At 38.1% G+C, this 27367-nt stretch overlaps 3 protein-coding genes across 7 annotated transcripts; all 3 read right to left on the reverse strand.

The window, feature by feature from the left end:
- Nucleotides 1-419: 419 nt before the first annotated feature.
- Nucleotides 420-6937, reverse strand: LOC116716933 (polyadenylate-binding protein 1A). Of its 4 annotated transcripts, none has more exons than XM_032557924.1 (16): nucleotides 6622-6937; nucleotides 6129-6410; nucleotides 5848-6041; nucleotides 5591-5706; nucleotides 5134-5273; nucleotides 4939-5033; nucleotides 4678-4815; nucleotides 3542-3637; nucleotides 3187-3459; nucleotides 3000-3090; nucleotides 2594-2716; nucleotides 2364-2506; nucleotides 1510-1594; nucleotides 1280-1410; nucleotides 871-961; nucleotides 420-785 (listed from the first exon to the last, which is right to left on the reverse strand). In XM_032557924.1, the coding sequence occupies exons 2-15, from the start codon at nucleotides 6319-6321 to the stop codon at nucleotides 872-874; spliced, it is 1908 nt and encodes a 635-aa protein (XP_032413815.1). In that variant the 5' UTR covers nucleotides 6322-6410; nucleotides 6622-6937; the 3' UTR covers nucleotides 420-785; nucleotide 871. The 4 variants fall into 4 exon arrangements, with proteins under 4 accessions (XP_032413815.1, XP_032413814.1, XP_032413816.1 ...); XM_032557923.1 differs by having other exon boundaries at nucleotides 6129-6415; XM_032557925.1 differs by having other exon boundaries at nucleotides 6516-6937.
- Nucleotides 6938-8744: 1807 nt separating this feature from the next.
- Nucleotides 8745-16946, reverse strand: LOC116716934 (14-3-3 protein zeta/delta-like). Its single transcript, XM_032557927.1, has 6 exons — nucleotides 16808-16946; nucleotides 13987-14298; nucleotides 11252-11375; nucleotides 10223-10386; nucleotides 9834-9929; nucleotides 8745-9710 (listed from the first exon to the last, which is right to left on the reverse strand). The coding sequence occupies exons 2-6, from the start codon at nucleotides 14287-14289 to the stop codon at nucleotides 9654-9656; spliced, it is 744 nt and encodes a 247-aa protein (XP_032413818.1). The 5' UTR covers nucleotides 14290-14298; nucleotides 16808-16946; the 3' UTR covers nucleotides 8745-9653.
- Nucleotides 16947-22448: 5502 nt separating this feature from the next.
- On the reverse strand, nucleotides 22449-26513 carry LOC116717858 (zinc finger protein 706). Of its 2 annotated transcripts, none has more exons than XM_032559500.1 (3): nucleotides 26392-26513; nucleotides 25544-25692; nucleotides 22449-23879 (listed from the first exon to the last, which is right to left on the reverse strand). In XM_032559500.1, exons 2-3 carry the CDS (start codon nucleotides 25676-25678, stop codon nucleotides 23784-23786), a joined length of 231 nt encoding a protein of 76 aa, XP_032415391.1. In that variant the 5' UTR covers nucleotides 25679-25692; nucleotides 26392-26513; the 3' UTR covers nucleotides 22449-23783. The 2 variants fall into 2 exon arrangements, with proteins under 2 accessions (XP_032415391.1, XP_032415390.1); XM_032559499.1 differs by having other exon boundaries at nucleotides 26364-26506.
- Between the last annotated feature and the right edge of the window lie 854 nt (nucleotides 26514-27367).

Genomic DNA, 27367 nt, shown 5'->3' on the forward strand with positions numbered 1-27367 from the left:
GCATATTTAGAAAGCTCATTAACTACATTCAAATCCCGTCACATGTTTGAAACCCAGTACTTGAATAGGAAATTCCGAATTAAGCTGAAAAACCAACAAGTAAACTGCTTGTACCAGAATTTTGACATCATGTGACAGAATACAGGGTGTTTTTCAACCACTTGAACATTCTGTTGTAGTGTTCAAGACAGATTTGTCTCAATGTAATGCTCAAGAACGGAGGCAGATGGTTTACTGCGACGCTTTAATAAATGTCAGGGCAAAAAGGATTGAGTCAGTCCTGTGACTCTGACACAACAGTGACACCTAGTGGAGAAAGCTGCTGAGAAACTGAAACGTTGAAGACGTGATGTGTGACAAATGGAATGTGGTTTCTCTTATCAGAGTCGTGCTAACAATAAATCCCACACAGGGAGGTGTAATTTCGAATGACGTTTTATTACAGCCAGTAGGTTACGATACAAATCACCTCAAACTGCTCAGCAACCATTTCCCTGACATTGCCGACAGTTTGAGCACTGACACAGTAAAATGACATAAAACAGAGGAATGCATTCAAATTTATTACAATTTTCAATTTTATCTATTTTGCTATTTTTTTTAACTAATTTTTGTTTATGATCAAGGTCTAGTCAAACCATCTCTAGACCTGGCAGATTCAATTTCTTCTTTTTTTTTTAAGAAATAATTTATCGTTTTGCGATGTTTTCTGAGTTTTAGGTTTTTCAATGTTTAAGTTTTTTTTCTCTTTTTCCATCGGTGAAGCAGGTTTCAAAATGCTCAAGCTGCAAGATAAAAAAAAAATTAAATAAATATTTCAGATAATAGTTTGAACAATGTTCATAATGTATAACTGTGTATTGTCCCCACCTTAGACGCTAGGAACACCGGCAGGTGTGGTGGACTTCTGCGCAGCCTCTTTGGCCTGGTGGGCCTGGAGCACAGCAACAGCCTCATCCACCTGAAACAGAAATGTGTGTGAACCCCAAAGCAAAAGTAGTGTTTCCACACAAGTCAATATGTTAAAGATGAAGCAACGAGATGGTGCATTCCCCGTTATTGTTCAATTCTGTTCATTTTTGTTATTGTTCACAACGAAAATTAGTAATAGTCCGTAAAAGAAAATACCAGAAAGGCAGTATGGACAAAATCACTTGGATTCTCAGGTTGTATACTTATGTACGATCTTAAATGGGTAAAGATGTAATTAACGAATGTGATGGAAATCTGTCTTTCTAAATAAAAAAATAATTACAAAAAAAAAAAAGATGAAGCAAACCTTGGAGCGCAGAGATTCAGGTGACTCAAGCATGTGAAGCAGCTCAGAGTTGTCTATCTCCAGAAGCATACCGGTGATCTTGCCAGCCAGGCTGGGATGCATATTCTGGATCAGGGGGAACAGACGCTCACCTGAGGAGGGAAGCAGCCAACTGGGTCATAAAACAGAACTCAACTGAAGGTGTTTTAAAGAGTCCCAGAAATCTCCATCAGAGCTGATGGTTCACTCACCCAGCATCTGCTTCTGCTCCTGAGGAGGAGCAGCAGCCAGCATGGAAGCAGTCAGGGGCTCCTGTCCTTGGACATGGACAGCAGGCTGAGGGACAGAAAGACGTCAGTCTACACCAACTGTGCCAATAACGTAGGTATCTGTATGGGTCCAGATATTAAATATTTCTAGATCGAGTTTTAATGCCAATGTCCCCAATCCATAAGGGCAGATCTTTTCTATTTAATTCTATGGTTCTCAATTTATTTGACATTACATTTTGAATCCCTAATTCCACTTTCTGAGCAGTTTAGAAATAACACTAATGTGAATATGTAAATTGAGGCTAGAGCATATGAGTCTGTTGTATGGATGAATTTTGAATCCCTAATTCTACTTATATATGTATTTAGACATGTACACCCAGATAAGATGGAAAAATTAACTAACTTGTGTCATTTTCTTAATTGTTTTTTTAATAATGAGGCTCCATCTGGAAATACTGTATACGTTTATGGGGTAGAAATTCATAGGTTTCTTACTTCTTCCTACTCCTTTTTGAGCAAGTTAAGATTATTGTACAAAAATGTGTCTTTTGCATTCCTTGCTCATGTGTGTGATTTTATATTTCTATCATGTTCAAAATAAATAAAGAAAACAAAAATAAACGTGAAGCTATTGGTGTATTTAAGTGTGTTGTACTGGTGAAGAGTTATCAAATACATTTGTAATTCAGCACATCTCATGTCAATCCAGCACTGTCATTCTGTATTGGACTAGACGACACTAAACCTCAGATATTGGTATCAAAAGTGAAAAAAAGTGAATCTCTGTTTGAAACGACTGATTTGTACGTAAATGCAAAAGGTCCTCTTACTTGCTGCATGGCAACTTGTGGCTGGGACGCCATGTGTTGCTGTGGGTTGCGCACACCAGCAGCATATTTGTACCCAGGCATGGCACGGACTGGGGCTGCAGTGGCTGAAGCGCTGGCAGGGCGCTGGCCGAGGGCCTGGGTGGCTGAGGGGAGAACCAGAGAGACGATTGGTTAAAAACGCCCACAGAGAGCGACCACTTCGTTAGGATGCTGTGACGTGAAATCCTTACGCATGCGCTGGGAGGCCATCATGCGCGGGACCTGGGTGTTGGTGGTAGTGGTGGGACGAATGGTGTTGAAGGTCTGGGGCCTTGGTGCTGACGGACGCATGGCGTTGGGCATGTTTTGGAAATCTGACGAAATTCCACACAATTAATGCACCAACATCAGGATGTTTAAGAGTTGAAGTTGCAGTATGCAAGTTTTATAAAAAAATATATATTTCTTTTACATATTTGTTAAAACTGTCACTATATTGTGACGCACGTATGGAAAAATCTGTGAAAAAAAAACGCAAGCCGTCTTCTCCCAGTGTTGACTACAAAATACAATCACAGCCAGGAGGAGGGTCTCCTCCTTAACTTATCGATAAGTTACATACTGCAGCTTTAAAGGAACATAGGAGAAACGACTTACGCTGAGGTCGCACTCCCTGAGCGGCCCAGCGAGGACCCGGGCGGAGCTGGGCCAACTGGTTGGCGGAGTAATATGCAGCGCGGTTCTGAGCCTAACAACACCAACATGTATTGTTAAATACAAATCCACATAAAAGCACTAATGGAATATTAGCAAACAATGTTAATCAGCTGCTTGGGGGGTTCACCTGTGGAATAGCTGCCATGAAGTAGCCTGAGGGTGGAGCGGGCTGGTAGGGGTTGAGGACAGGGTTGGGCACGGCCCGGACCGTGGCCATCCTCTGCATGTACTGATTGGTCAGGTGGGCCTGGCGCTCTTCCTTCCGCTGAGCCAGTGCCACATACAGAGGCTTCGTGGCCACGATGCGCCCATTCATCTCCGTTACGGCTTTAGTGGCCTCTTCTGGTGACGAGAAGCACACAAAGCCGAAACCTTTGCTGCGGCCGCCCTCCATCATCACCTAAAGCAAGAGTGGAAGACATCTGTTGCGTTTTCAGACCACCGGCTGAGACGTTTTGTCTGAAATAGAAGATTGGCTTTACCTTCGCACTGGTGATGGTCCCGAACGGGGAGAACTCCTTGCGCAGACGCTCGTCATCTAGGCCGTCGTCGAGGTTTTTAACGTACAGGTTGACACCCTGGGAAAAGAGAAATGAAACAAAATAAAGCCCAACTTCAGTGGAATTTAAATAGCTACGATTCTGAAATGTGACTGAATATTGATGCTATAAAACCAATCTTTATTCAATCTTGTATACCAATTTTAGATTGTTTCAGTCTTTTATTCTGTTAAGTTTGTTTTTATTTTAATAAATCTATAAATGCTGTTGTGTTTTTTTTTATTGTGCTTACTTAGGACAAAGGATGAAATTTAGTTATTGTGCTAATTGCTGTATATTGCGATAATGTTGATTAATTCTATTAAATTTATATAGAGCCAATTCACAACAAAAGTCTTTATAAAGAAAAAAGTTCAATCACACATACATTCCAATTGGTCCTGGTTCTCAAGTAGTACAGTACGCTCAATAAGTTATTCAGACGTTTCTGTTCTCTGAATAAGGAAAACACTGTTCTAATCAAACAATTCAATTCAATTACATTTATCTTGCCTTCTCTATGAAGCAGTGGGGTTTGCAGTTGAGCTGCCATACTGCTCAAACAATGCAGACCTTTATCAGTTTGTAAATGATTCACTGGATCTTATGACTGTATTACCAAATCAAAGGTTGTAAGTGTACTCCTGTGAGTACAAGATGTGGATTCATAAGATGTATATTCAGCCTCGACAGATGGTCAAAGTATCAAGTACACTCTATGTGTAAAAAAAAAATTATATGTATCTACAAATACACAGATGCATTTTGGTAGAAATAGTCAAAATAATAAATTATTTTTCAATCCAATTAATATTTATGTCCTTGTTTTACTTACAGCCTTACACAGTATTGGGTCCTAAAAAGTTTATCTCTGCAGCTAGTTATTATCCACACATACAGATAAAGGAACCACATTTGTGACATTAAATAGAGGTTACAGCCAAGGTTAGCTTACGGTGCCATATTGTCTCATCTCACTAACTACTTGAGTAATTTTTACTTTTTTATTTTCTAGACTCATATCTCTATCAAACCCTGTAACATGTTAACTGTTTAACCATCACGGAACGAACACCAACCTGGTATCTGGTCATGCGATCTTGCTTCATCTGCTCAAATTTGCGTTTAAGTTCATTCTGGCGCTCGCCCTTCTTCTGCGCGCGGCCCACATACACCTGTCGGCCATTCAGTTCTTTGCCGTTCATGTCGTCCACGGCCTACAAAGCCACCAGAAATGGAGCCGACACACATTCAGATTCAAATTCAAATGGCAAATGTGAAACTGAAGTTTGATAAAAAATAATAATAATAATAAAAAAAGACATGAAACCTATGCTAACCTTCTGAGCGTCTTCGTGTCTCTCAAAGCTGACAAAGCCGAATCCCTTGGACTTGCCGCCATCGTCTGTCATAACCCGGATGCTGAGCGCAGGACCTTCGGAAACAGGCAGGCTAATCAACACATTTACCCAGCCACTTCATACCCGATAGCTGGCGACTTGCAATCGTCGGCATCTGAAATCTTGACGTCTCACCATATTTACTAAATAACTCCTTCAGCTTCTCGTCATCCATGTCCTCCCCGAAGTTTTTGATGTAAACGTTGGTAAACTCTCTGGCACGTGCCCCCAGCTCAGCCTCCCTCTCTTTGCGCGACTTGAAGCGGCCGACAAATCTATTAAAAAAAATGACAAAAGTATGCTTAAATCACACACTTTGATATAAAACAGCAGGAGTATACAAATACAGACTGCATCAACGTGGTTACATCCAAATTATGGTTGATTTTTCTTAAGAATCAAATTCAAAATGTACCAATTCTCTGTATTTTAGAGATACTTTATTCGTAAATGTTTCGAGTTTACGGGACGCTGGTTGACAAAATGCAGGAAAACACAAAAATAGCGCTTCGAGTTAGGCGTCAAAATGTTTGTTAAACACATTCCCCTCACACATTTTAAAAACAAAAGTGTAACAATCTCCACCACTTACACTTTTCTGTCATTGAGCAACATGCCGTTCATTTTCTCAATGGCACGCTCAGCTGCTTCGTGGGTCTCAAAGTGCACAAAACCGTAACCTTTTGAGCCATTTTCATCACAAACCACCTTAGAAAGGACAGATTTGAGGATGTTAAAAAAAACATTGAAACACACACACACCATGCAGGCCAAGCATTACAAACTAGCTTAAATCTTGTGAAATCCTAACTCGTGCATTAACACAGAATAGATCTGTCGCTGTCTTACCTTGCAAGAGAGGATGTTTCCAAACGCAGAGAAGGTGTCATAAAGGGCCTTGTTATCAATGGACTTGTCGAGGTTTTTGATGAAGATGTTTCCCACCCCGCTCTTCCTCAAGGAGGGGTCACGCTGGGACCACATGATGCGGAGAGGCCTGCCCTTAATCACATCGAAGTTCATCGTGTCCAAAGCCCTTTCAGCTAGAAACGTTTTTTAAAAACAAAATAACCTTAGGCATCCTGTCGTATATTAAGTACGAGTGACATATCTTTGTAACTATATCCTACCATCAGCTGGTTGTTGGAAGTTAACATACGCATATCCCAGCGAACGGCGGGTGATCATGTCTCTGCACACTCTGATCGACAGGATGGGTCCGGCCGGGCTGAATTTCTCGTAGAGCATGGCCTCGGTAACATCTGGGTGCAGGTCTCCTACGTAGAGCGAGGCCATGGGGTAGCTAGGCGCGCTGGGATTCATGTCGGGCGACGTTTGTTTTCAATCAGATAGCTGTTTGAGTTCGACGCGCAATGGTGGCTGTCAGGACAGCTAAATACGTTTTCTTCACTCTGTTTTGGCAAATAAAAAGAGAAGAGACAGAAAAAAACCGTTAACTGCTAACAACGTGGGCTATGTAGCTCGGCTATGTAGCAAAATGTCGGAGTGCGGCCTACCCGATATGGCTTAAATGTAACAATTTGAGAATTTTAGCTACTTCAAAATCACAAAGAGTGCTAAACTATCGATACAACAAGACACAAACAGCGACAATTAACTTACTATTAGTAAGACTTCTTTAAATGTGAGAGGGGGGACTAACAGGCTATCGTTAATTAGCCGCGCTCTCAACAATGACGCTAGTAACGTAGCTAACAGCGTTTTCGTCGTTCCGTCTTTCGTTCTTTTCCGAAGGCAGCGTCTTCTTCGCGTTGCTTGGTTAGCAAATCAAATCCTGCTTCACCGATATTAGGTTTTCTTATAAAAATATGTCTGCGGGTGCTCACTAGCTTTTGGTTTGTTTCATAATAATAAAATGTGTGCCGAGGCTAGCTCCGGAGCACACCCTACGCAGACGGATTACAAGAATGAAAGGAAGGACGGGGGAGGCTGTTTCCAGATTCCAGTCGAAACGCCGGCGCGTGCACTAACCGTGGTTAACGTCACATATCTCGCGATATTTTATGTTTATGAGTAAAATAACGTGTAGAGAATTTAAATGAATACTCTTACTAAGAATTAACTATACGTCATTTGAAAAATGTAAACCCAGTTTCTCTGAAAATTAGAGCTTAAGACGAGCCCAGGGAAACGATGAGTTTTTATCCATAAATTCTAGCTTTGACAGGACAGGAAGAAAGTGACAAAACAAATATGGCTTTTTGGAGGGGTTGCTAGAAGAATGATGCAGGACCTGGAGACCTTGCTGTCAAAGAACTATGAACTATGGCTGAAAAAGAAATATTGCAAAGGTCCAGACAAAATCCAGACCTCAAAATGATTTAATTGCTATTACAGAACCTTAAGAGAACAGTGCATAAAGAGAGCCATAAATCTACCTAAATGGAACAATAAAGTGCTTTATTGTTTACTAGCAAGTGATGGCATTGTGGAAGCTGTTGTGTGATTCCTTTTACTTTAAAATATGTAGAACTTTAAAGACTAAATTTTGTTTATTATGCTCTGATATAAAAAACACCAGACTTGGAAGATGAAGTACTTTCTTCTTCCCATGCCTGCACTTCACTAATCCATCTTTAATACCTCAAATCCTTGCAGCTTCCCTGTACAGGGAACTTCCATCTCAGACATGTTTGATTTCTAAAAACTTATAAAACTTTTGATTGCTATTTTAACACGTAACAGTTCACATATCATTAGTGCATATTTGGACCATGTTTTAACAAAAACATCATCCAATTAGTAGAATCTGAATATAGGAACCTTGACAGGACTGCTTAAACAGAACAGAGCAGTCCGCTTCTTCTAAGTTAAACATTTAAATGCATTGTATTTATTTCATTAAGCAAAACGTTTGTAAAGATTGTACTTTCTGTGCGGGCTCTACAAACATTTCCGAGTTGTAGAGCCTGCAAGGGAGTGAACATCTGTAATATCATCATAAGGACTGCAGGGGGTGCTAAATCGCACCAACACTTAGTTTTCGACTTCTTGAATGGAACACTAATTTTTTAGCCATTTCGACGTTTACAACAATGAAGATTCCTTATATTTTAAATGATCCTAAATAATAAGTACGTTTACTAAGAAGGAATACAGAGGCCATCTTACTTAAATTGAGTATTAGGTCATAGTAATACAGCACAGTAGGCCTTCAGCATTCTTGTGTTGAATCTGCCCTGTGATCAAGTAGAGCCGTTAGAGTGGAAGACGCACCCAAACGGTAGTTTATGGGTAGCTGACTCTCCATTCATGGCAGTAAAGAATGTGGAGATTTCCCCTTTTGGAACAAACCACAGTGAAAACAATCTTATTCAGAACAACAAATTGCAAAGCTTTTCATCCATTGTCTGATGTATTTCAACTGTTGATGTTTAGAAGAGAACCAAAAGCAAAAAAAAAAAGAAGACAGGATTAGCTTGCTACATTTAATAATTTAACATTAAATCAAAACTAAATTAACATTTACAGTATGGCTTATTTAAAACTTATAGGTTTTAAATAAGCCATACAAGGTAATTTAAAAAAATTAAATGCATGTCCTGTTTTCTACAAGAAATTAAAATCTTAAAACCTTATCCAGATTACTATGTTTAGCCAAACTGAACTTTTAGGTGACCATGCTTAAATGCTGAGCTTGCAGATGACTTTGAAACATGTCATGAGTCATGGCAGAACACTGAAGATTACTATATATTTAAGTAAGGAAAACAAAGGACAAGTTAAACCTTTTAAATTGTTTATTTTACTTAAATGAAATTATGCATTACCCCCAAATGACAGTTACGCTCAAGTGTTTAGTATGAAAACTCCAAAGAGACAAAGCTAACCCGCCAACAACAACCGTTTACTTCTCCAGACTACCCTTTGACCAACTTTATGCAAGAACTGGAAAAAAAAAAAAAAGAAACTTATTTTCAAAAACTTTTAATTATATAAAAAGTGGGATTTTTTTTATACTTACTGAGGTGCTCATACAAAAACAGCAACAGTACAAGCTTGTGCTCTTGTTCTTTTAATTTTCTATACCTCGTAATGGATACATAGACATACAAAAGCAGCCCCCCCAACAAAAGAAAAAAAAAAAAAGACAGTAGAAGATTGATAACAGTTTATGGAATGTAACCTGTGTAAAAATCTGCCCCTTCATCACCAGCTCTCCCCCATTATGTCATCATTGTGTCTGCCTTTGCTGTAATTCCTCCTTCTGCCAAGTCAGGTACAAGCAGGCAGGTTGGTATTGAGCAACCACTAATTGATCATCAAAAGATGTGGCTGCATATAAACAGCACCTTTTATATTTAGGACACACACAGTAATTCTTTTTTGTGGCTTTTAAAACTGCTTGTTGCACGTCTCAGGACTGGAAAACCCCCAAAAATGCTTAGACCCTGGAAAAAGGTCAGCAGGCAACCCAACCCCAAAACATGCATGAACCCTCCCACCACACTTTAAAGCCCCTACCTGTGTATCTGCACTTACTGCAGAACAACAGCAACCAAAAAGAGAGGGATGACCTAGATAGAGAAACAAAGGATCAAACTGGATGTCATGGATGAGGTGGTCGAAGTGCTGATCACAATAAAGAGGACTTTGGATGATGTCAGGCAGACGGGGATGACTGAGGGTGAGGCTCATTCTTTGGGCTCCTCTGATTCCTCTCCCTCGACTGCGTTGTCAGAAGTCCAAAGCTGAGGAAGGAGATGATCAAACTTTTGAATCGCTCAACTCTTTGCTTTGCTCATCCAATTTTCTCCAGTGCCAAAAAATTTGATTGCACAAAATAATAAAAAAAAATAAAAAGGGAAACTTACTGTCAAGTTGTCTCTCAATAGCTGCATGATTAGTGTACTGTCTTTGTACGATTCTTCACTCAGTGTGTCAAGCTCTGCAATGGCATCGTCGAAGGCCTGGAAGATATAAAAAGCCCATTTTTAGAGGTATAATAAGATGATGTGATTCGTCTTTCATGTCTGCCTATTCAGAAGGTCAATCCATTCACCAGTCATATATAAACTTTGTGTTCTTGGGAACAATTTGAGATGCCTCAAGAAAAAGCCGGAGAATATTTCTGGAGAGAGGGATGTCTGTCCATCCCTCACTCCATCACATTTGAAAATGAAAGGATAAGTGTGTGTTTGTTGGTGATCTGCAATTAACCGCATTGAATACAAAGCGTCTGCGTCCTTGAGTATTGAATTACCTGCTTGGCTAGCTTGCAAGCCTCTTCGGGGGAATTGAGGATCTCGTAGAAGAACACAGAGAAATTAAGGGCTAGTCCGAGGCGTATCGGGTGAGTCGGCTGCATCTCTGCTTTGCTGATGTCGAAGGCCTGTTGGTAAGCCTTCTGTGAATCTTTGATGATGCCTGAAATAATAATGACAAAAAATATGAGAAAACAGAACAATCATCTGAGCACAGGACCTAATTTTAAGCATTCTATAATGCAATTGGATAATTGGATATACATTAATTTGGGTATACTGAGCATAAGTTCTACTCAACGAATTTAAACTCGATTTTGATTTATTTTGAGAGGCAATAATTTTTAAAGCTTTCAGACACTGCCTCTGTAATACTAACCTATATATAACAGTGAATATTATTTAGTAATTTATAAGACATGTTAGCATAAAGGAATATAAAGCAAACAAAAAAAGTTCTGTAGCAAACATTGGAGAAGGTTTGGAGGATTCGTCCAATCTTTTCTGTGTTAAACACATACGAGGATCAGGTTTTTCACATATATCATTTAAATTAAAGGCTGCAAGTTTTAGCAAACAGGACTGCACATGCTGCAGCAAAGTAGCAGTTAGTGTGTATTGCACATTGCCATGTTCGGCTGCTTATTTTACTTGTTTATTTTTTAGTCTAATACCGTACGAACCTTTTATGAACTACCCAGAACAGATCAATTTCTAAGCAACATGTTGTTTCTGTAATGTAAAGTGCTTTGACTTCCTGTCTATGAACCTGCTGCTTTGATGCTTCGTTCCATGATGCAGTTTGAACTAAAAACAGTTGTGTGTTGCAGAATATCTAAAAAAAGTATTGATAAAGGCCAGACCAGAAAGTCTTAAAACACCTTAAATACAGCAATTGTAAGACATCATCACCAGGGTAAACAAACTGTAGTAGTGTTTACCCTGGGAATTGTTTTGCTGTGAATGACAGTAGTCTCACTGTGACACATCAGCAATGTTGCAGATAGCAGAAGTGAACAGAGGCGTACCATCCTTCTCGTCTCCTGTCGCCACCTCAGCCAAGTAGCGGAAGTAGTCTCCTTTCATTTTCAAATAAAATACTTTGCTCTCTGCTGCCTCTGCTTTGGGGATGAGGAACTTGTCCAAAAGACCCTTGAAAACAAAACCAAAAAAGTAGTTATATTTTTTCAAGTTTGTATTCATCTACCCTCTAAATTTTACGTCCACTTGTTCCTCCCAAACACACTGTTGGTTGTTCAACTTGTGCAAGTAAACAGATTTTCCAATCCATAGGTTTCGGACATAAATCAGTGGTAGAAATAAGCTAGGCATGTCTAATTAACCTCCAGGCCTGAAAAATTGGCCAGGCTACATCACAGATGCTTCAGGGACCACAGAGGGGGTCGGACCTAAGTGGATGTGATAGCATGATAGCATATGGGCGGGGGTGCATTAGGGGAGAGGAGTGATCTGAAGAGATGAAGGGATACTAGGAGTATGGATGGAAGCTGGTGTGAGTAGAGAGAGGAAGCAGGCAGCTGAACTGATGAGGAAGTAGGTCACATAGACACCAGCTTGGCTCTCTATGACACAAGTATGCACCACTTGATAATCTGCTCTGGTTGCTAACCTGAGCGCTAGCTGAAGGAAAGCCAGCCATCTCATTGTGAGCAATGATAACCTGCTGTTAGAACTCTTGATTATGAAACTTATGACATGATGGCATAAATCTATGGATTCTCCTGTTAGAGAGAAGCAAAAGACCTTCATTTATGATCCTACAAAATAAATTACAATGTGTGATCGCCGCTCAAATCCAAATCGACTGGAAGACAATGGGCCGTTTTTAAAGTTCTCAAGACCCTCTTTGAATACAGCTCATTTGCATATTAAAAGAATAAAGGGATAAACAAGGCTAATGAGAGCATGCATTTACTGAATGCTCTTAAACCAATGTGAAAGATAGCAGAAGCCCTGTGGGATGTGAATGTAGAACTAGGCCACTGGCAAGGGCACAGCTAAAATCAGGATATCACTATGGCAGTACAGAGCAGAAGAAAATTACACTGAAGTGGGGATGGTGTTTCTGCACAATTTAAAAACAGAAAAACCTTTTATAGGCAAGTAGGAGTTTCATCATGCAAAGGTCTCACATGGCTTTTTGGGGTCAACGGAAAATCCAATTCATGTCATTTAGAATAGGAAAACTTGTGCAAGCCAGTGGTTTATTGATCTGTGAGAGCAGAACGTGACAGCAGTGCAGCATAGTGACCATTAGATTCCACAAGCCCAGCTAATAAAATTGTAGTTAAAACTTAAACAGACCTCTAAATAGCATCTCAGGTAGGAGAAAAACTGATTTTATTCCCATTCACCTCAGAATAAAACTGACAGCTGCATAAAATATTAAATGTAAGCATTTTATTCACGCAGTATAATGGATTTAAGACTAAAATGGAAACGCATGAGACCATAAATATGTTATTATCCAACAGTGGCTGAAAAGAAATGACATGTTGCTGTCAGAGTAGTAATTATTGGAGCTTTAATTGTATAAAGTTTTGTTCTTGTCTATTAAAAAACAAGGTGATGTATTTTGATAAGATAAAAAGAAATCTCAAATATATTTCCATGTGCAAAGCTTATTCAAAATATTTTAAAAACAATGCTGTTGCATTCAGGAACAGTAGGGGGAGCCCAGCAGGACAAAAAGCTGCCACACCCTCTATGTTGATTTAAAGCAGCATTATAACAGTGCTGTTACTACTGTTGAATAGAATCTCAAGGTGGGAACAATATAAAAGGTAGATAGGTAAATGCATACTTCATCATTTTTTATGACTTTAAAACATTTTCTCCTGTAAAAATCAAAGCATAAATAAAGTCCTTTAGTTTTGACTGGACAAAACTTAAACTCAACTCCTCTTCCTCTATCAATACAATCTGTCTCTTTTACTCTCCATAAGGCTGCAAGTGATGCACAATACTGGAGGGTCAGCTTCAGTCATTATAGGATTAAGACTTTGAGTCATCGCTGGGCAGATAACATGCTGAAGCCCTGTGCAACGATGAAGAGGTTTATATTGGCACAAAATTATAAACACTAATTTAACAAATAAAGTGGTCTTAAGGTGATTGGAATTTAACAAGTAGTAAAACTGATTCAACCAAAGCTAAATATTAAATGGTAAGTTATCAAAACATTTTGTGGTATAACACTACCTCATGCCAACCACTACAGGTAACTGATTAACTATTGTATAGCATGTTACACATCCTCATGTCAACTGAAAAAAAATATATAGATTGGTAAATTATTAAAAATAAACTTTAAAGCTTCTGCTTTGTTACAACAGTGGTACATACAACTGCAGGAGAGATGACTCACTTGGAGCATTAGTATTGTTAAGTCGAGCCTTCTTAATAGACTTACACATCTGCTACGTCACATAGAACAGAGGAACCTGGGTAAGAAATATTAAACATATTTACCGATCAGCTTTTTCAGGAAACAATTTGGTTTTGTTAACAAACCAGGCTTGAATTACAATATTGACCAACTTTTTCGGTAACTGGCTCTTTGGAATCCTATTTAACAAACCTAATATGAAAGTGATCAAATTTAAAGATTAAACCCAATGACAAAAATAATATGCAAGCATGTTGCTCTCTTTTTAAAGGAAGAAACAGGACTTTTTGTGTCCTCATATGAAGCCAACAAAAGGGAGGCGATAAAGAATAAGACGGACAGATCCAAACTCACCAGAACGTCATTGCAGATTTCTTTCAGCTCTCCCTCGATTTTCTCCCGGTACTCTTTGACCTTGGCTTGTCTGCCCTCGCTGGCATCTGCTTTCTGCTCGATGCTGGACACCACGCGCCAAGACGAGCGCCGGGCACCCACCACGTTTTTATAGGCCACCGACAGCAGGTTGCGCTCCTCGTTCGTCAGCTCCTCGCCCTCCTCCGTCACCGATTTCATGGCGGCAGCCATGTCGTCGTAGCGCTCGGCCTGCTCGGCCAGCTTGGCCTTTTGTACCAGTTCCTTCTGAGATGATTCGCTCATGGCTGCTCACTGCAGGGGCAGGGAGCAAAAGACAAAGTAGTCACACAAAGGTAGATTAAAAATTAAATAGACAGCTGGAGAAACTGTAAGGCTGCAGTGCAGCACTGCTAGCTGCACTTCATTAAGACATTCTGCACTGACAGCATGGACCCTAATGAGTGCCATCCATCATTCTTATAAAAAATAACCGTTTTAAAAGTGCAATTTTTAACTAGCAGTAGCATGTCTATGAAGCAGCCCACTAATGGTTGGCTACCGGAGCAAATACCCTGACTAACTATTACCAAGCTAACATTAGAGAATAGAGAAAAACTGCTAAAATAGTTTAGAGTGGAATACAACACTTTTCTGATCAATAAGCAGCTAAAGGTTCAAGCTAGTGTTTGCCCTCCATTTTTTTAAATCCATGTATCACAATGCTGAACTATTAAAATCCTTGTCTGTCCTGACTGGACTTAATGCACAAAAATACACAATGGAATTCTTATCAGTACAATAAAAGCCTAATAACTGTATTCATTCTTACAAGAAATGACAAGCAAGGTTTTAACTAAGTTTTCATATTGCTGACCCATCACAAAATGGTAAGGAAAAAAAAAATTGGTGGAAGAATGTATGCCAAAAATAAAATCCATCCAGATTTAGTTCCACACAAAGTTCTGTCTAAACCATTATTAAGTGGTAATGTTCCCGGTGTTCCAAACAGAGGGAAACTTGTTAAATACCTCAACTATGTGGGCAAGGAGTGTAAAGGTTTGAACACGAACAGACTGGCAGTGTACCTGTGACGACTGGCATTTTCTTGGCTATAGCAAAAAATGTAAAAAATAATGAGCTGTTAGGCTATTATGTAGCTGCCATTGTGGTTCCAGTCACTGGATTTATGCTTTTGCAACCTGGCAAGGCCAATTTCTCTTTTAATGAAGCAAACTGATATCGAGGCAGATTTGAGAGAAAATACGTTTACCAAAAAATAAAAATACACCCATAAATTTGCTCAATAATGTTTGACTTTCTAACTGCTGGCAGGTTAGGGCACATTTAAAAGCATGGCTGATGTTGTTGCAAACAGAATTCTTGAAAAGAAAAAAAACCCTGATAACTATAATTATATATATATATATATATATATATATATTAAACTATGATCGCTGTGATAATTACATATTTTATGTCAATAATGAACTTTAAGATATCTGCTAATGGGGTTGAACTACGTTTTTTAAAAACACTAAAATGCACTAAATATATTAACTAATGAAAAGGTAGAATAGTTGAAGTATATTTGTTGAATGATCTGTGGTAAAACCTAAAAATCTGTAGAATTATGGTATTTTTGTGCTAAATATTTTCTTTGGGTTAACAGGGGGGTAATTTTATGGATATTTGACCTTAATGGATGATCTCTGTATCATTCCAAAGGCCATTTCACAAACCTTCGCCTTTAAGCTCGTTTTGTCAGCCACTCCTTATTAAAATGTTGCTAATCCACCCACATTCGCAACAAATGAGCGTTTCCAAGACAAAAAAAAAACACCTAAAAAAATAATGTTGCAATTACAGTAGTGTCACTCCATTCAGTAAGGCTTTTCTAGCCTTCAGCGTTAATGTGGCCCCCTCCTTTTCTCTCATTCACACTCACCACACCCATCCCTGTACCTGTAGCTTGTCCGACAAGCGGAAGCTAAAATACGAAAAGTTCGTTTGAAGACTTTGTTAAGACGACACGTTGTGGCAGACATTAAAGCAAATGTGCAACTGGTGAAGAGGATAGCATATTCCCTCTACAGAAACAGCCCCGTTAAAAAGTGCAACTAGCTACAGGCTAGGCCCTCGTGACCGACGACTTTCTACTATGGCGCCAACTATTTCCTGAAAAAGACGCTTTCCAAGTTAGACAGCTTTTCCAAACGTAATAACGGTAAAATGAAAACCGTTCTTGCAGCAAATTGAACATAACATTTAACAATGTGGCCAGGCAAACTGCCCACTTGGAAATGTTACGTTTACTTAACTCGTTTGTTTTTTTAGTACCTAAAAATAAATCACTTGGGGGGGAAAAAAACGGAAACTACTTTGTCACAAACGAAGGAGTATAACAATGTAAATTGACCATATTTGCAAGATGTCATATAGATATCGGCTCTAGCTAATAGTTCACTGCCACAATGCCATTTCCAGCAAGCCCTCATTTGCCTTATCGGCTATCTACGGCACAGTTTCAGGTAACATGTACAACATTTGTATCAAGCAGGATTTTACACTACTCTGAACTGACACGCCTTTCTATTTTCAGTTAGAAAATCAGCCATTAGACACATCCCGAACTGAAACGTTAGCTAAGCTAGCCTTTGTTCTGTAGTTTGATGAGCGTCCCCGCTACACCCAGTCCTGCCAGTAACCCGCAGACAATGGGCTTCTTCGACCGCCAGTTATTTATTTACACTCATTTTTAAAAAGTACATATACAATATATCAAACCGAAGATACATTTTCTAAAGCCGCAGTTGTTTCATACCTGAATTTTAGCAGATGTCGGCGTACCAAGGTGCAGCTGATTCTCTCAGCCTGTCCGAATGAGTTCAGTCAACGGGGTTTCCTCCCAATCACACCGGTCCAAGACACGGCCACAGTAGCGCCGAGGCAAATGAGGTCTGACGTCAAACGTTACCAGGGCGACCAAACGTGACGGTTTGTGGGAGTTGTAGTTGTCTTGTACATCCCCTGTTAGCTTCATTTTAAAAACAGTTTGGAAATAATTCTTACTATGGCCATCCTTTGCTGTGATTCTGTGAAACACGGAAAACTGTACTCCCCCTATTGCGGTTTTCTTGCAACAAGAAAACCCAAACCTATTACTTTTTAACCCCTTCAAAGTTCTAAATCACATTCTCTGAATCAGAACTTTGGTGCAGGAAAATAAATAGAACTAGCAGACACAAACTAATAGAATATCTTAAGTAGTAAATAATTATGATAATCATCTAAAAAGTCTTGTGTTTTTGAAACCAACAGGTATTTGCTCAAGACGTAGAGGGCACCACAAACTGGAACACAAGACACAGCTATGGTACTTTTCTAATAGAAACTACTATTTTTGCATTCTGGTTGGTTTCCAAAGGGAGAGAGTGACGCTATTTTTGCCTTGTCACATGATTTCCCCTTGAGCAAAGATTTCAAGCTTGTAACCTATTTAAGGACGGATCAGATAATTTTGGCTGCAATGTGCAGAGACAGGAGCAAAAGAAGAGGAAGAAAATAAGGGGGAAAATATGTGTCTACTTTCTAAATAAACCGTGGTCAGGGAAGGGTGAAACTCCAACCCATAGGGACTCCACTATAAGAGCTTTAGAAACCAGTTAGGTGGGTTTTACTGTCCGTGAGCCATGTCTTGTATGCACATGCACAGACACACAGAGAAGCAGCTTCTGCACACCGGAACAATGGCTAAGTGTTGAACACAAATCTTTCTGTAATGGCAACAGTTCTCATGTTAGATTTCAGTTGAAAACGCTAAAGTGGAGAGGATTAGCACATAGAATACAGTAAAAATAACTGAGGAAATTAACACAGCAAAAAAAAGAAATGTGTTACATAATCAAAGTGCAGTAATTATTTTATTATTATTTTTACTAAGTCTCAAATTTTTCCTTTATTTTGAAAGGGCGAAGCCAATAAAGCATTAATATCTGTGAGAATAACTAAAACTACGGAGGCAGTCTGAAATAATTGCAAATAATCCATAAATGTACAGATGGAGAGTCCTGGGAATATAATTTCCTATATTATGAAAGCCATATGTTGTGCCTTTTTAGCTCTCTTGTGTAACATTCATAGTCACATTTCACTGAAGTGATATTGAAAAGCTGTCTAACAATAGTAGAATTATTGGTTGCACTGTGCACACCATCTATTCCTCGACACACGGATGCCGTTATTAAACTCTTCTCTGGTGTGAAACCAGGAGGACAAACTGACCAATTCTTCCTGCTCTGCAATTTTGCATTATTCACAGTTATTTCAACTTTTAACATTATCATCTGTTCTTCACTCTTCATAAACATTCTTTTTAGCTCTGACATCTTTGTGATTGTTATGTCCTTTAGGTAAGTGCTGTGAATGTGACCCACCCTTTCGTAAAAGTGGCCAAAAGCCGATGACTAATTTCCAGGTGTTACATTCCTGGCCCTGGGAAGACATAACATGCTATGTGGCTCTGAGCTCTTCCCACACCCATGATGGGCCAGCTGGATGGTAGCTATTTAAGGAGGTGAACAATTTTCATGGTAGCTAAAAGGTCATAAAAGCATATTGTATAAATCATTTTTACCTTAAGCAGAAGTAAAGATTCAGTTCAGAACTGATATATTTAGAGAGAAAGACAGGTAAGTATGTCAGAAATCTTTATTCTTCAAGGACATGACTGTAACTTTCCACTACCATCCCACACAGGTCTCTCATTAACACTCGCAGAGTAAATACTGAATCCGAGTCAGTTGCGGTAAAGTGTGAGGAGAGAGTGACAGTGGTGTTGATTGGAATTTAAAACGCGGCTCCTCTTTAGTCCCAGTGCGCGCACACACACACACACACACACACACTTTCCGGAGGGGGAGAGATCTCTTACAAAAGCACATTTCCAAAGGGGACGAGCAGATGGGCGACACTGAAACAAAACAAGCCGGGTGGCCTCAGAGGCGCACCGACGTTTCTGAACAGCAGAAAAGCGACTCAGGCCTGGTTAGGATCGGGAGTGATGCAACCGCATGAGAAAAGGTCTTACGTAAACACCGGGAAACGCCCAGCATTCCTCTGAAAACAAGAAAGTGCATGACTGTATTACTGGAAATCTAGGAGACTCACACCTTAGCAGTGCCGTTCAGAAGTTTACATACAGTGGTCATCTGTAGGTAAACCTACCTCCATCATGTGAAAATCACATTCATTTTGGTCTTCTGATGAGGTGGTGAACCGTTAATTTGTTTTGACTTTAGCGAGGGTTAGGGTTATACTTATAAAATAAACAATTTCACTGATTTTTAAAAGCAGAAATTGCCGGCATAGGGACTTTTTCTAGTACACTCGGGGTAAAAAGATAAACACAATCTTTAATATTTAGTGCTAACATACATTTTGTGATATTTTTTTCACAATGTTTGAAATTAAATCTGAGTAAACCTTTTTCTTTTCTTTTTTACCAAAATGTATGTCATTTAATCAAAATTGAGATTTTTTTTAAAGCATTTTTATACACCAAGATAAAATATAGACAGTGTGGAAATATTCCCCATTTTACTAAGGTGTCAGTGTTTTGTTGCAAAATGTGTGAGTCAGCTTTTGAAGAAAAATAAGCAAAAGAGCCTGTGAAGAGGCTGACTGAAGTTGGTGAAAGAGCGACTGCACAGTGAAATCAGTTCTGCACCAAGATGGGCTGGAAGGCCACTCAGCGAGGAAGAAGCCATTATTCTAGAAATTACATACAAATCTACATCGCAGTTAGAAAACGCACATAGAGACAAAGACCTTAATATTTAAAGACATGTCCTGGAACTCTAGAGGCGTTTGGCTGTAGTGACCGTCCTTACATTTAGAAGAAAAAGAACCATTGGAAGCATGAGACCACCATCCCAACTGTGAGGCCAGGAAGTGGGAACATCCTGTTGTGAGGCTGTTTGGCTGCAGGACGGACTGGAGCGCTCCACAATATAGATCATCAGTATCATGAGGAAGAAACATTAACTGGCAAGTTTGAAGGAATATCTCAGGATATCAGACAGGAAGATGAAGCTTGACCAAAAAGCAGGTCTTCCAAATGGGGTCTGGGAGGAACACTCAGTGTACCATCAACACTGCAAAAACACAAAATCTCACCAAGTATTTTTGTCTCTTTTTAGTGCAAATATGTTAGTACACTTGAAATAAGGCAACATTGACTAACAAGTAACTTTCCAGCAAGTTTTAAGTCAATAATGTTTTAATATTGATGAAAAAGTACAAATTCCACTGGCAGATTATTTCACTTACAGTATAACATCACATTTTCCCCATACTTTAAGTGAAATGATCTTCCAATGGAATAATTACTTTTTCATCAATATTAAGGAATTATTGACTTAAAACAAGCTCTTGCATCTTTGCTGAAAAGTAACTTGTTAGTTAATTTCGTCTTATTTCAAGTTTACTAGGACATTTGCACCATAAATACTTGGTAAGATTTAATGTTTTTGCAGTGAAAGCAGTGAAAAATCTTTAAGGCAAGTGTTCATCACAGAACCCTGATCTCAGTTTTATCAATTTACAACAATCATTCCTTATAAGTTGGAAAGCTACAAACCTCCAAAGATGGATGCTCTGATTAGGATGTGATGAGGATTTTTGCAGTCCAAAAAAGGCGTTTGTTTGTCTTCACAGCAGGTATTCAGTTACGTCTTTTTTTTGTTGTTGTTTTTTTTTTTTTTATCTTAAGTGCTCCTCATATATGCTATGAAATAAACCTTACAGTTCAGGTAAACCTTTATTCCCTGAAACCTGGAAAAAAAGAACTACCTACAGAATTTATGAAGTACCTTTTCAGGATCAGATAGTTTATTTTACAGACTGTGACGATGCTTGTGACAGGAAACCATGACTGATGACTAATGGCATTAAGTCATTATTTAAAAATCCCTAAAATCCCCTGGACTGGTTTCAGTAGTGAACAAGTCCTGACAAGCTTAAGAAAAAAGAGATATTAGATATCTCTTTTCTAATTAGAGATTAGAAATCTGAGAGCTCATTTAGTGGAACATTTATCTACTTGTTCTAGTTAAAATAACTGTGTATAATTTTTGCATTCATACATACACTTATAAATGTAAGTATTATAGTACATTATCCTGACCTGGCGATTACACAGGCTCAGACTGAGCTGCAGGATTCCTCATCAGTGTGACAAGATTCAGGAAGGTTTGGTTTACATTTACACTGTATGACTGCATAATATTTATGTGAAATAAGTTTTAAAAATGTAGTAAATACTAAATGCTTCCATATTATATAGGAATAACCAGATTCACTTTCTTCCAGAGTGTCCATAACGTCATATTCAGTTAGAGCATGTTCTGATGAGGCTTGTTTGTCAGATTAAAATGGCCTTCTGAACATATTCAAGTTTCAGCAAGCTCACATTTCTGAATGAAAAGGCATTTCTTAAATTTTTGGTATATATATTTTTTTTATTATTTGAGCAAATCAAAGAAAAAAAAATGAACAAAGAAGAAAAACGTTACAAATTGCTCAAAATGTAGTAAAACCTTTATTTTCCTGCATGCTGTTACAAACAGAATTGGTGCAAAATACAGTAAATTAGATTATATACCACTCATTCTGTGCTATTTACAATATTAGGTGTGTATGTTATTCAACTGCATGTTTTAAAAATATGTATTAGCTTTAGATTTTTTGTTAAAATTTTGCAGACTTTAATACCTTACTTAAGCTATTCCATAAATCCACTCTCTGTAGCGCACATTTGTTTTGTTGTAGTATAAGCACTTTTTTTTTTTTTAAGTTTTTCCCAGTAGTTAATTTTGTTTTGCTTTATAAATTGTTTGTGAAAGTTTTGAATTACACAAAATCTCCAAATTTGAATACTTTAGAGTTTAAAAACAGTGGATTTGAATAGTCTCTGAAAATCAGAATAGTGGGGAATTCTAATTACTTTTTTTTGTAAACTGAAAACTATATCTAAATTGCTCTTGTAGCCTCAACTCCTTAGCTGACATATGGTGGTGCAAGTGTGTATTATAGAATACACAAGGAGTTATAGACTAACAGGTATTTTGATTTCTCCATTATAGAAAAGCTCCTGGCCATATTGGATTGTGTGTTAGCAATATGAAGTTTCCAGCATGATCGAGTTATGATTCAAAATTTGTGCCCAGGTTTTTAATAGATTCATAGCTATTCTAATATTAAATGTGTTTATTAGCATTAAGCCCCATACAGCATCAGTCTGAGTGTATTTCATAAATGTTTCATTTAGTAATTCAAGTCAACAAAATAAACTTTATTCTAATATTCCAATTTATCAAAAACAAATGTAAAAATGTCCCATGAAAAATATATCATGGGACATTTCTGCTTATAAATGCAAGAATGCTAAAAACAAACACTGAAGATCTGATATAAAATACCTTTATTAAAAGACTAAACATTACATTACGCTGACAAGATATGATTATTACAAAAGTAAAAACATGGCTGGTTGTCAGTCCAGACTTAGAGCACAGTGATACAATGTTCAGTGGTTCAATACCAGAAGGTCCAAACCTGTTGGGAAAAACTGTTCCTTTCAATAAATTACATCTGTTAGTTGGTCATGATAGGAAGTTTATACAAAAATAACCAAAGCTGACTTACAGTGTAATGCAATTCAGACTTTTAATGCAGGTTCAGAGTCGGAACACTTTACCTCAACCGTGATTGGAGAACAAAGACTTGCACTTAAGAATGTCAGAAATTTGACTGTTAAGGTCGTTTACACTGGAAAACTCTAGTGATAAACTACATTGTTATCAAAGCTACAGCTGTGCACACGTATGTCACAAATGTTTTACCATGGTAACCTCTGGGAACTAGAGTAGCCCATTACCATCATCTATACTCACTTCAAACTAAGTTTAAGTAAGAGATACTTCATGAGGTCAAAGGATTTTCCTCTGGATAGAGTTTACTGTGAATAAGCTTTCACTCTCCTCTATTTACCTTTCACAGGAAGTAAACTATGTACAATTCATGAAAATCTGAGGAGAAGATGGAGGAATTTCAGTACCCGTGTAGCGCAGTGTCTTCAACATATTCTTCGTATCGACAAAAATAACCAGCATGCTAGGCTCTGTTGAATCTTTCCAGGCAGGAACGATATCAGTGCAGCTTGGAAGTAAAAAGGAACAAACCACCGTTTTGACATTTATCTTTCCAAACACATTATGAACTCAAATATTTTTGCAGAAATCGCTGGATTGAAACGTGGAGGACAGATTGACCGAGCGGAGCCACTACCACCGGCTCATTGCTTTACAGCCTGCTCTGCAGCAATGGGAGACCTGAGACGGTGCCGTAGTCACAAAGCACACAGACGAGCTGCTCTTGTAACGTTAGCATTGGAAATGATTAAATAATGTTTACAATTCGACATGCAAGACTTTTTAGAAGTGAGGCGAGGGGGGAGTACCAGTCGGTTGTGCATCTTCTGTCCTTCGGTAATGGGCCTGGATCAAATTTTGGCAGGTTAGGGCAAAGCAAAAAAATAAATAACATTGGGGGTGAAAAAAAAAAAGAAAATAGAGATGAACCAGTAGGTACATACCATCTCTGCATAAAACACTCAAAGACAGACAAATCAGCTGGAGAAACAGATATTTCTTCCGAAACACTCAATGTTTTGTGTCCAAAGTGGAGACAGAGCCTGTCCAGAATCAGCTTCAGCTGTCTCATTAGTGGAGGTGGGTGTGTTACGCCTCCACGCCGACTAACTCAGGGGGCATCGGAGACTTTGGATGTTTGCTTTCGAAGTGCTGCTTGAAGGTTTTAGGGTCAGGCATTTGTGTCTGATAAAAAAATAGAAAAAAAGAAGAGAAATTGGAATATGAAAATAGAAGTTAACAACTGTAAGTACAGAAAAGATTCTTCCTACAAACAAGAGGACTGTGTCAAATGCATACAGTAACAAGGAAATGAAAAAAAAAATGTTAATTTTTTCCAAATAATATAATGAATAATCAAACCATACAGGCAGGAAGTCAAGTTGAAAACGTCAACATGACTCAGCATTGTTGGAGTGATGCTTTTATTTTGTTTGGTTAGATTGTTGTCACAATAAGGAAAGAAATACCACAGTCTACCCAGTTTCCACTTCAAATTAAAATTCAAAACAGGCAATTATTATTTTCACATTTTAGGTGCTGATTTAAAGCTTTGGACTAGAAATACATGCTATTTATTTTTTTAAAATAAAGAAGGATGTTTAAAGGTTCTTTCTAGGGCTCAAACGATTAGTCCGAATAATCATCGATGAATCAATTATTGGAATAATAGTCAACTAATTTAGAAATTGATAAATCGTTAATAGCATACAGACTCAAAAAAAGGTTAGTTGCTGAAAGAACAACACGCTCAGAGCAGTAATTAAACCAAAACTGTACAAAAATATATACATTTTGCATTCTAGACATGAAACAAATAACCATCGGCAGTAAAAAATGTTCTGCCTAAACCTCCTCAAGTGGGAGTTTTAGCTTCAAATTCTGTAACACAAAAAAAGCCAAACAAAACCAAACCAAACCAAACCAAACCGCTACTATGCACCTTTTGCTATCCAATTATTAATTGGTTAGTTCAAAAATAAGCAACAGAGCAGTTGCACACTGTATGGATGTTCTGTCAGACAGAAAGGACTGAATTTTTCCTGTAGATGTTATGATTATTTTGTTAGCTGCATGCTTTGCAACAAATGATCAAGCACACGCTAAAATGAAATGTTATTGCATTTAGGCAAAAAAAAACAAAAAAAACCCAACTCATTTGAAAAAGAGAATTGATTTATTTGTTTGCTTTTTTAATGTTGTATAAAAAGGATTTAATGAAAACTCTGCAGAATTGGACAATTTTTTGTACCCAATCAATCAATCGCCAGAACAGATTAATCGCTAAGTAAAATAGTCAATTATCGCAGCCTTAATTCTTTCCAAATTGAACATTCATAGGCACCAGATCTGATGAGAGGAATTCCGTCTGATGATGCAGGATACAGTAAAATCTGCTGAAATGTTTCATTTGAAATTTTGCTTGTTTTCTTCTTCTCCATCTTTCTGTCTATTCTCCAAGTCAACCTTCCAGTCTGGTGGAGGCAGTAATGCACTTAAATTAGTTTGCCAACAGTCAATAAAATCAAAAGAAGAAGAAGAAGAAGAACGTGGGCTGAACACATACAAGCCACACTTTTCAGATTTTTCAAAACCATTTACCATATTTCTTCCACTTTTAAAATTGGCACTACCGTGTGACGACTGTCCGTCGTGTGAAATCCCAATTCAATACAGCTTGTGATGCAACATGACGCGGGTACAAACACTTCTGTAAACCATCGATGGTTTGGGTAATGCTTAGCAGGGAGTGCATTTTTAATAACTGAGACTCTCCTGTTCTCTTTTTAAAAGCAATTTAAACACAAAAGCATAGCCTGTGCCCAGATTGATGCATATAATTTACATACCCGGCATACACTGCAGGTGTACACCAAGGCAGCTTTGGCTGCTGCCTTCTGGTCATGACCTTTGCTCTTCTTTATTTCCGCCTGCTTTTTGGCATTTTTCTGCTGGGACTGAAACTTCTGGTGCCCACGGGCCATATCTGATGTTACACCTGAAGGAATCAGACAGGAGGCAGAAAATGTCAGTGTGTGAGGGAGGATGGATGGAGAAGGTGGTGAAAAAACAAACTATGAAAGCAGGAAATCCATAAAAAAAAAAAACAAAAAAAAAAACGTCCAATGATGTTGATGTGTTTTAAAATGTTCAGAGCAACATTAAGTGTGAAATATCTCTCAAAACTGGGTTAATTGACTCTTTTTAGGTCACAAGCAAAAAAGCAATTAACTTGGAAATTTCCCCAAAGAAAATTAAACAGCAGACGTCTATAAATTTACCGGAACTGGGTCAGTTTTAGTGGCCCTGCTTCAGAGGGGAAACGATAAATGTATATAATTTTACTATCAGCAGTCCAAACAACACAGCAGTATTTCTAAGCCTGTACAGTACGTGCCGTGGACGGAGTGACGTAAGGCTAGCATTGTAGCTTAACCGCTCATTGCAAGCGTTGAGTTAAAAGCAGTTATAAACGATAACACTGACAGAGACGGTGGAAAACGGATATCACATTTTGGTAAATATACACAAGATGGACATGAATGAAACCCTAATGTCATTTTAAACTAGCTCAAACATACACATTTTATCAGCCGGTTGCAATTTCATACTAGCAGGAGTAATACGTAGAAATGTACAGAAGATGCTAAATGTCAGTTGTTAACTTACGTAAACACAGCATCTGTAAATGGCTTACCAATCACAAAAATATTATTATTCACAACAGCCACAAAAATGAAATTTAACAAACGCCAGCTTCCTCTGAACCATCCGTCGATTTCGAACGGTTTGCATACAAAATGCTCTAATGCGCATGCCCAAGCCGTCTACCGTGCTGCCTTCAGGGTCGTTCCTAAGCGCTGGAAAGAAAATCGAGTTTTCAGGTTTTAGTTTTGTACTGATATGGATATAGTGATTTTTTTTTATCAACACATTAATAATAATATTAATAATTTATATATATATATATATATATATATATATATATATATATATATATATATATATATATATATATATATATATATATATATATATATATATAAAGGTTATTAAAGTTTACAAAATAACAACATTTTCTCAGCTCATATATATAAACACGTCCGACCTAATCGTGTAAGATTAAATGCTCGCCACTAGATGTCAGGATACAGCCTAAAAACTCACTTTACAGGATCAACGTTATTTGAAGAATTGGCTTATCAGTTTACACTAGTAGCATGTTTGAGATTTGTATGAAGACATTTAAAGCGAGTAATTCTTCTTGTCATTTCATTGCACGTGAAATAGCAGAAATATACCACAAAACGAGACAGAGTCTCTGGGATTTATAAAAATAGATAGACAATTGAAAACAAAAGCAGATAAAAGGACAAATCTAATATATAAAACAAGTAAGGTAACGGAAAGAACAGTAAAAGGACATAAACTCTAACAGTTTAGCATTTTCGCAGCTTGTGGCAGAAAGCTGTAGACGGCAGTGTTTCAAATAAATGTTCAGAGCCATGTTCATGCAGTGGCTCTGGAACAGATCCTAGGGACCAGGGATCTTCTCAGGTCCCCTCACCATCCTCTGCCCTCTTGTCTGTATAATTTGTAAATATATATGCAATGTTACGGTAACAGTACGGTTTCAGAACCTTTTATTCTTTTATGGAAATTATATCTCAATT

This window comes from Xiphophorus hellerii, chromosome 3 (assembly GCF_003331165.1).
Source record: "Xiphophorus hellerii strain 12219 chromosome 3, Xiphophorus_hellerii-4.1, whole genome shotgun sequence".
NCBI lineage: Eukaryota > Metazoa > Chordata > Actinopteri > Cyprinodontiformes > Poeciliidae > Xiphophorus > Xiphophorus hellerii.

What these genes read in the sequence shown, in the direction of transcription:
- LOC116716934 (XM_032557927.1), bottom strand. Translation starts at nt 14,289, where the DNA reads ATGAGCGAATCATCTCAGAAGGAACTGGTACAAAAGGCCAAGCTGGCC. An exon ending in CTTGCAAGCTAGCCAAGCAG is followed by an intron (nt 9,930 to 10,222) that starts GTAATTCAATAC and finishes TATATCTTCCAG; the next exon opens with GCCTTCGACGATGCCATTGC. An exon ending in TATTGAGAGACAACTTGACA is followed by an intron (nt 9,711 to 9,833) that starts GTAAGTTTCCCT and finishes CTCCTTCCTCAG; the next exon opens with CTTTGGACTTCTGACAACGC.
- LOC116716933 (XM_032557924.1), bottom strand. Translation starts at nt 6,321, where the DNA reads ATGAATCCCAGCGCGCCTAGCTACCCCATGGCCTCGCTCTACGTAGGA. An exon ending in TCAGGGAGTGCGACCTCAGC is followed by an intron (nt 2,717 to 2,999) that starts GTAAGTCGTTTC and finishes GAATTTCGTCAG; the next exon opens with ATTTCCAAAACATGCCCAAC. An exon ending in GGAGCAGAAGCAGATGCTGG is followed by an intron (nt 1,411 to 1,509) that starts GTGAGTGAACCA and finishes TTCCCTCCTCAG; the next exon opens with GTGAGCGTCTGTTCCCCCTG.
- LOC116717858 (XM_032559499.1), bottom strand. An exon ending in ACACCTGCAGTGTATGCCGG is followed by an intron (nt 23,880 to 25,543) that starts GTATGTAAATTA and finishes TTTTTTTATCAG; the next exon opens with ACACAAATGCCTGACCCTAA.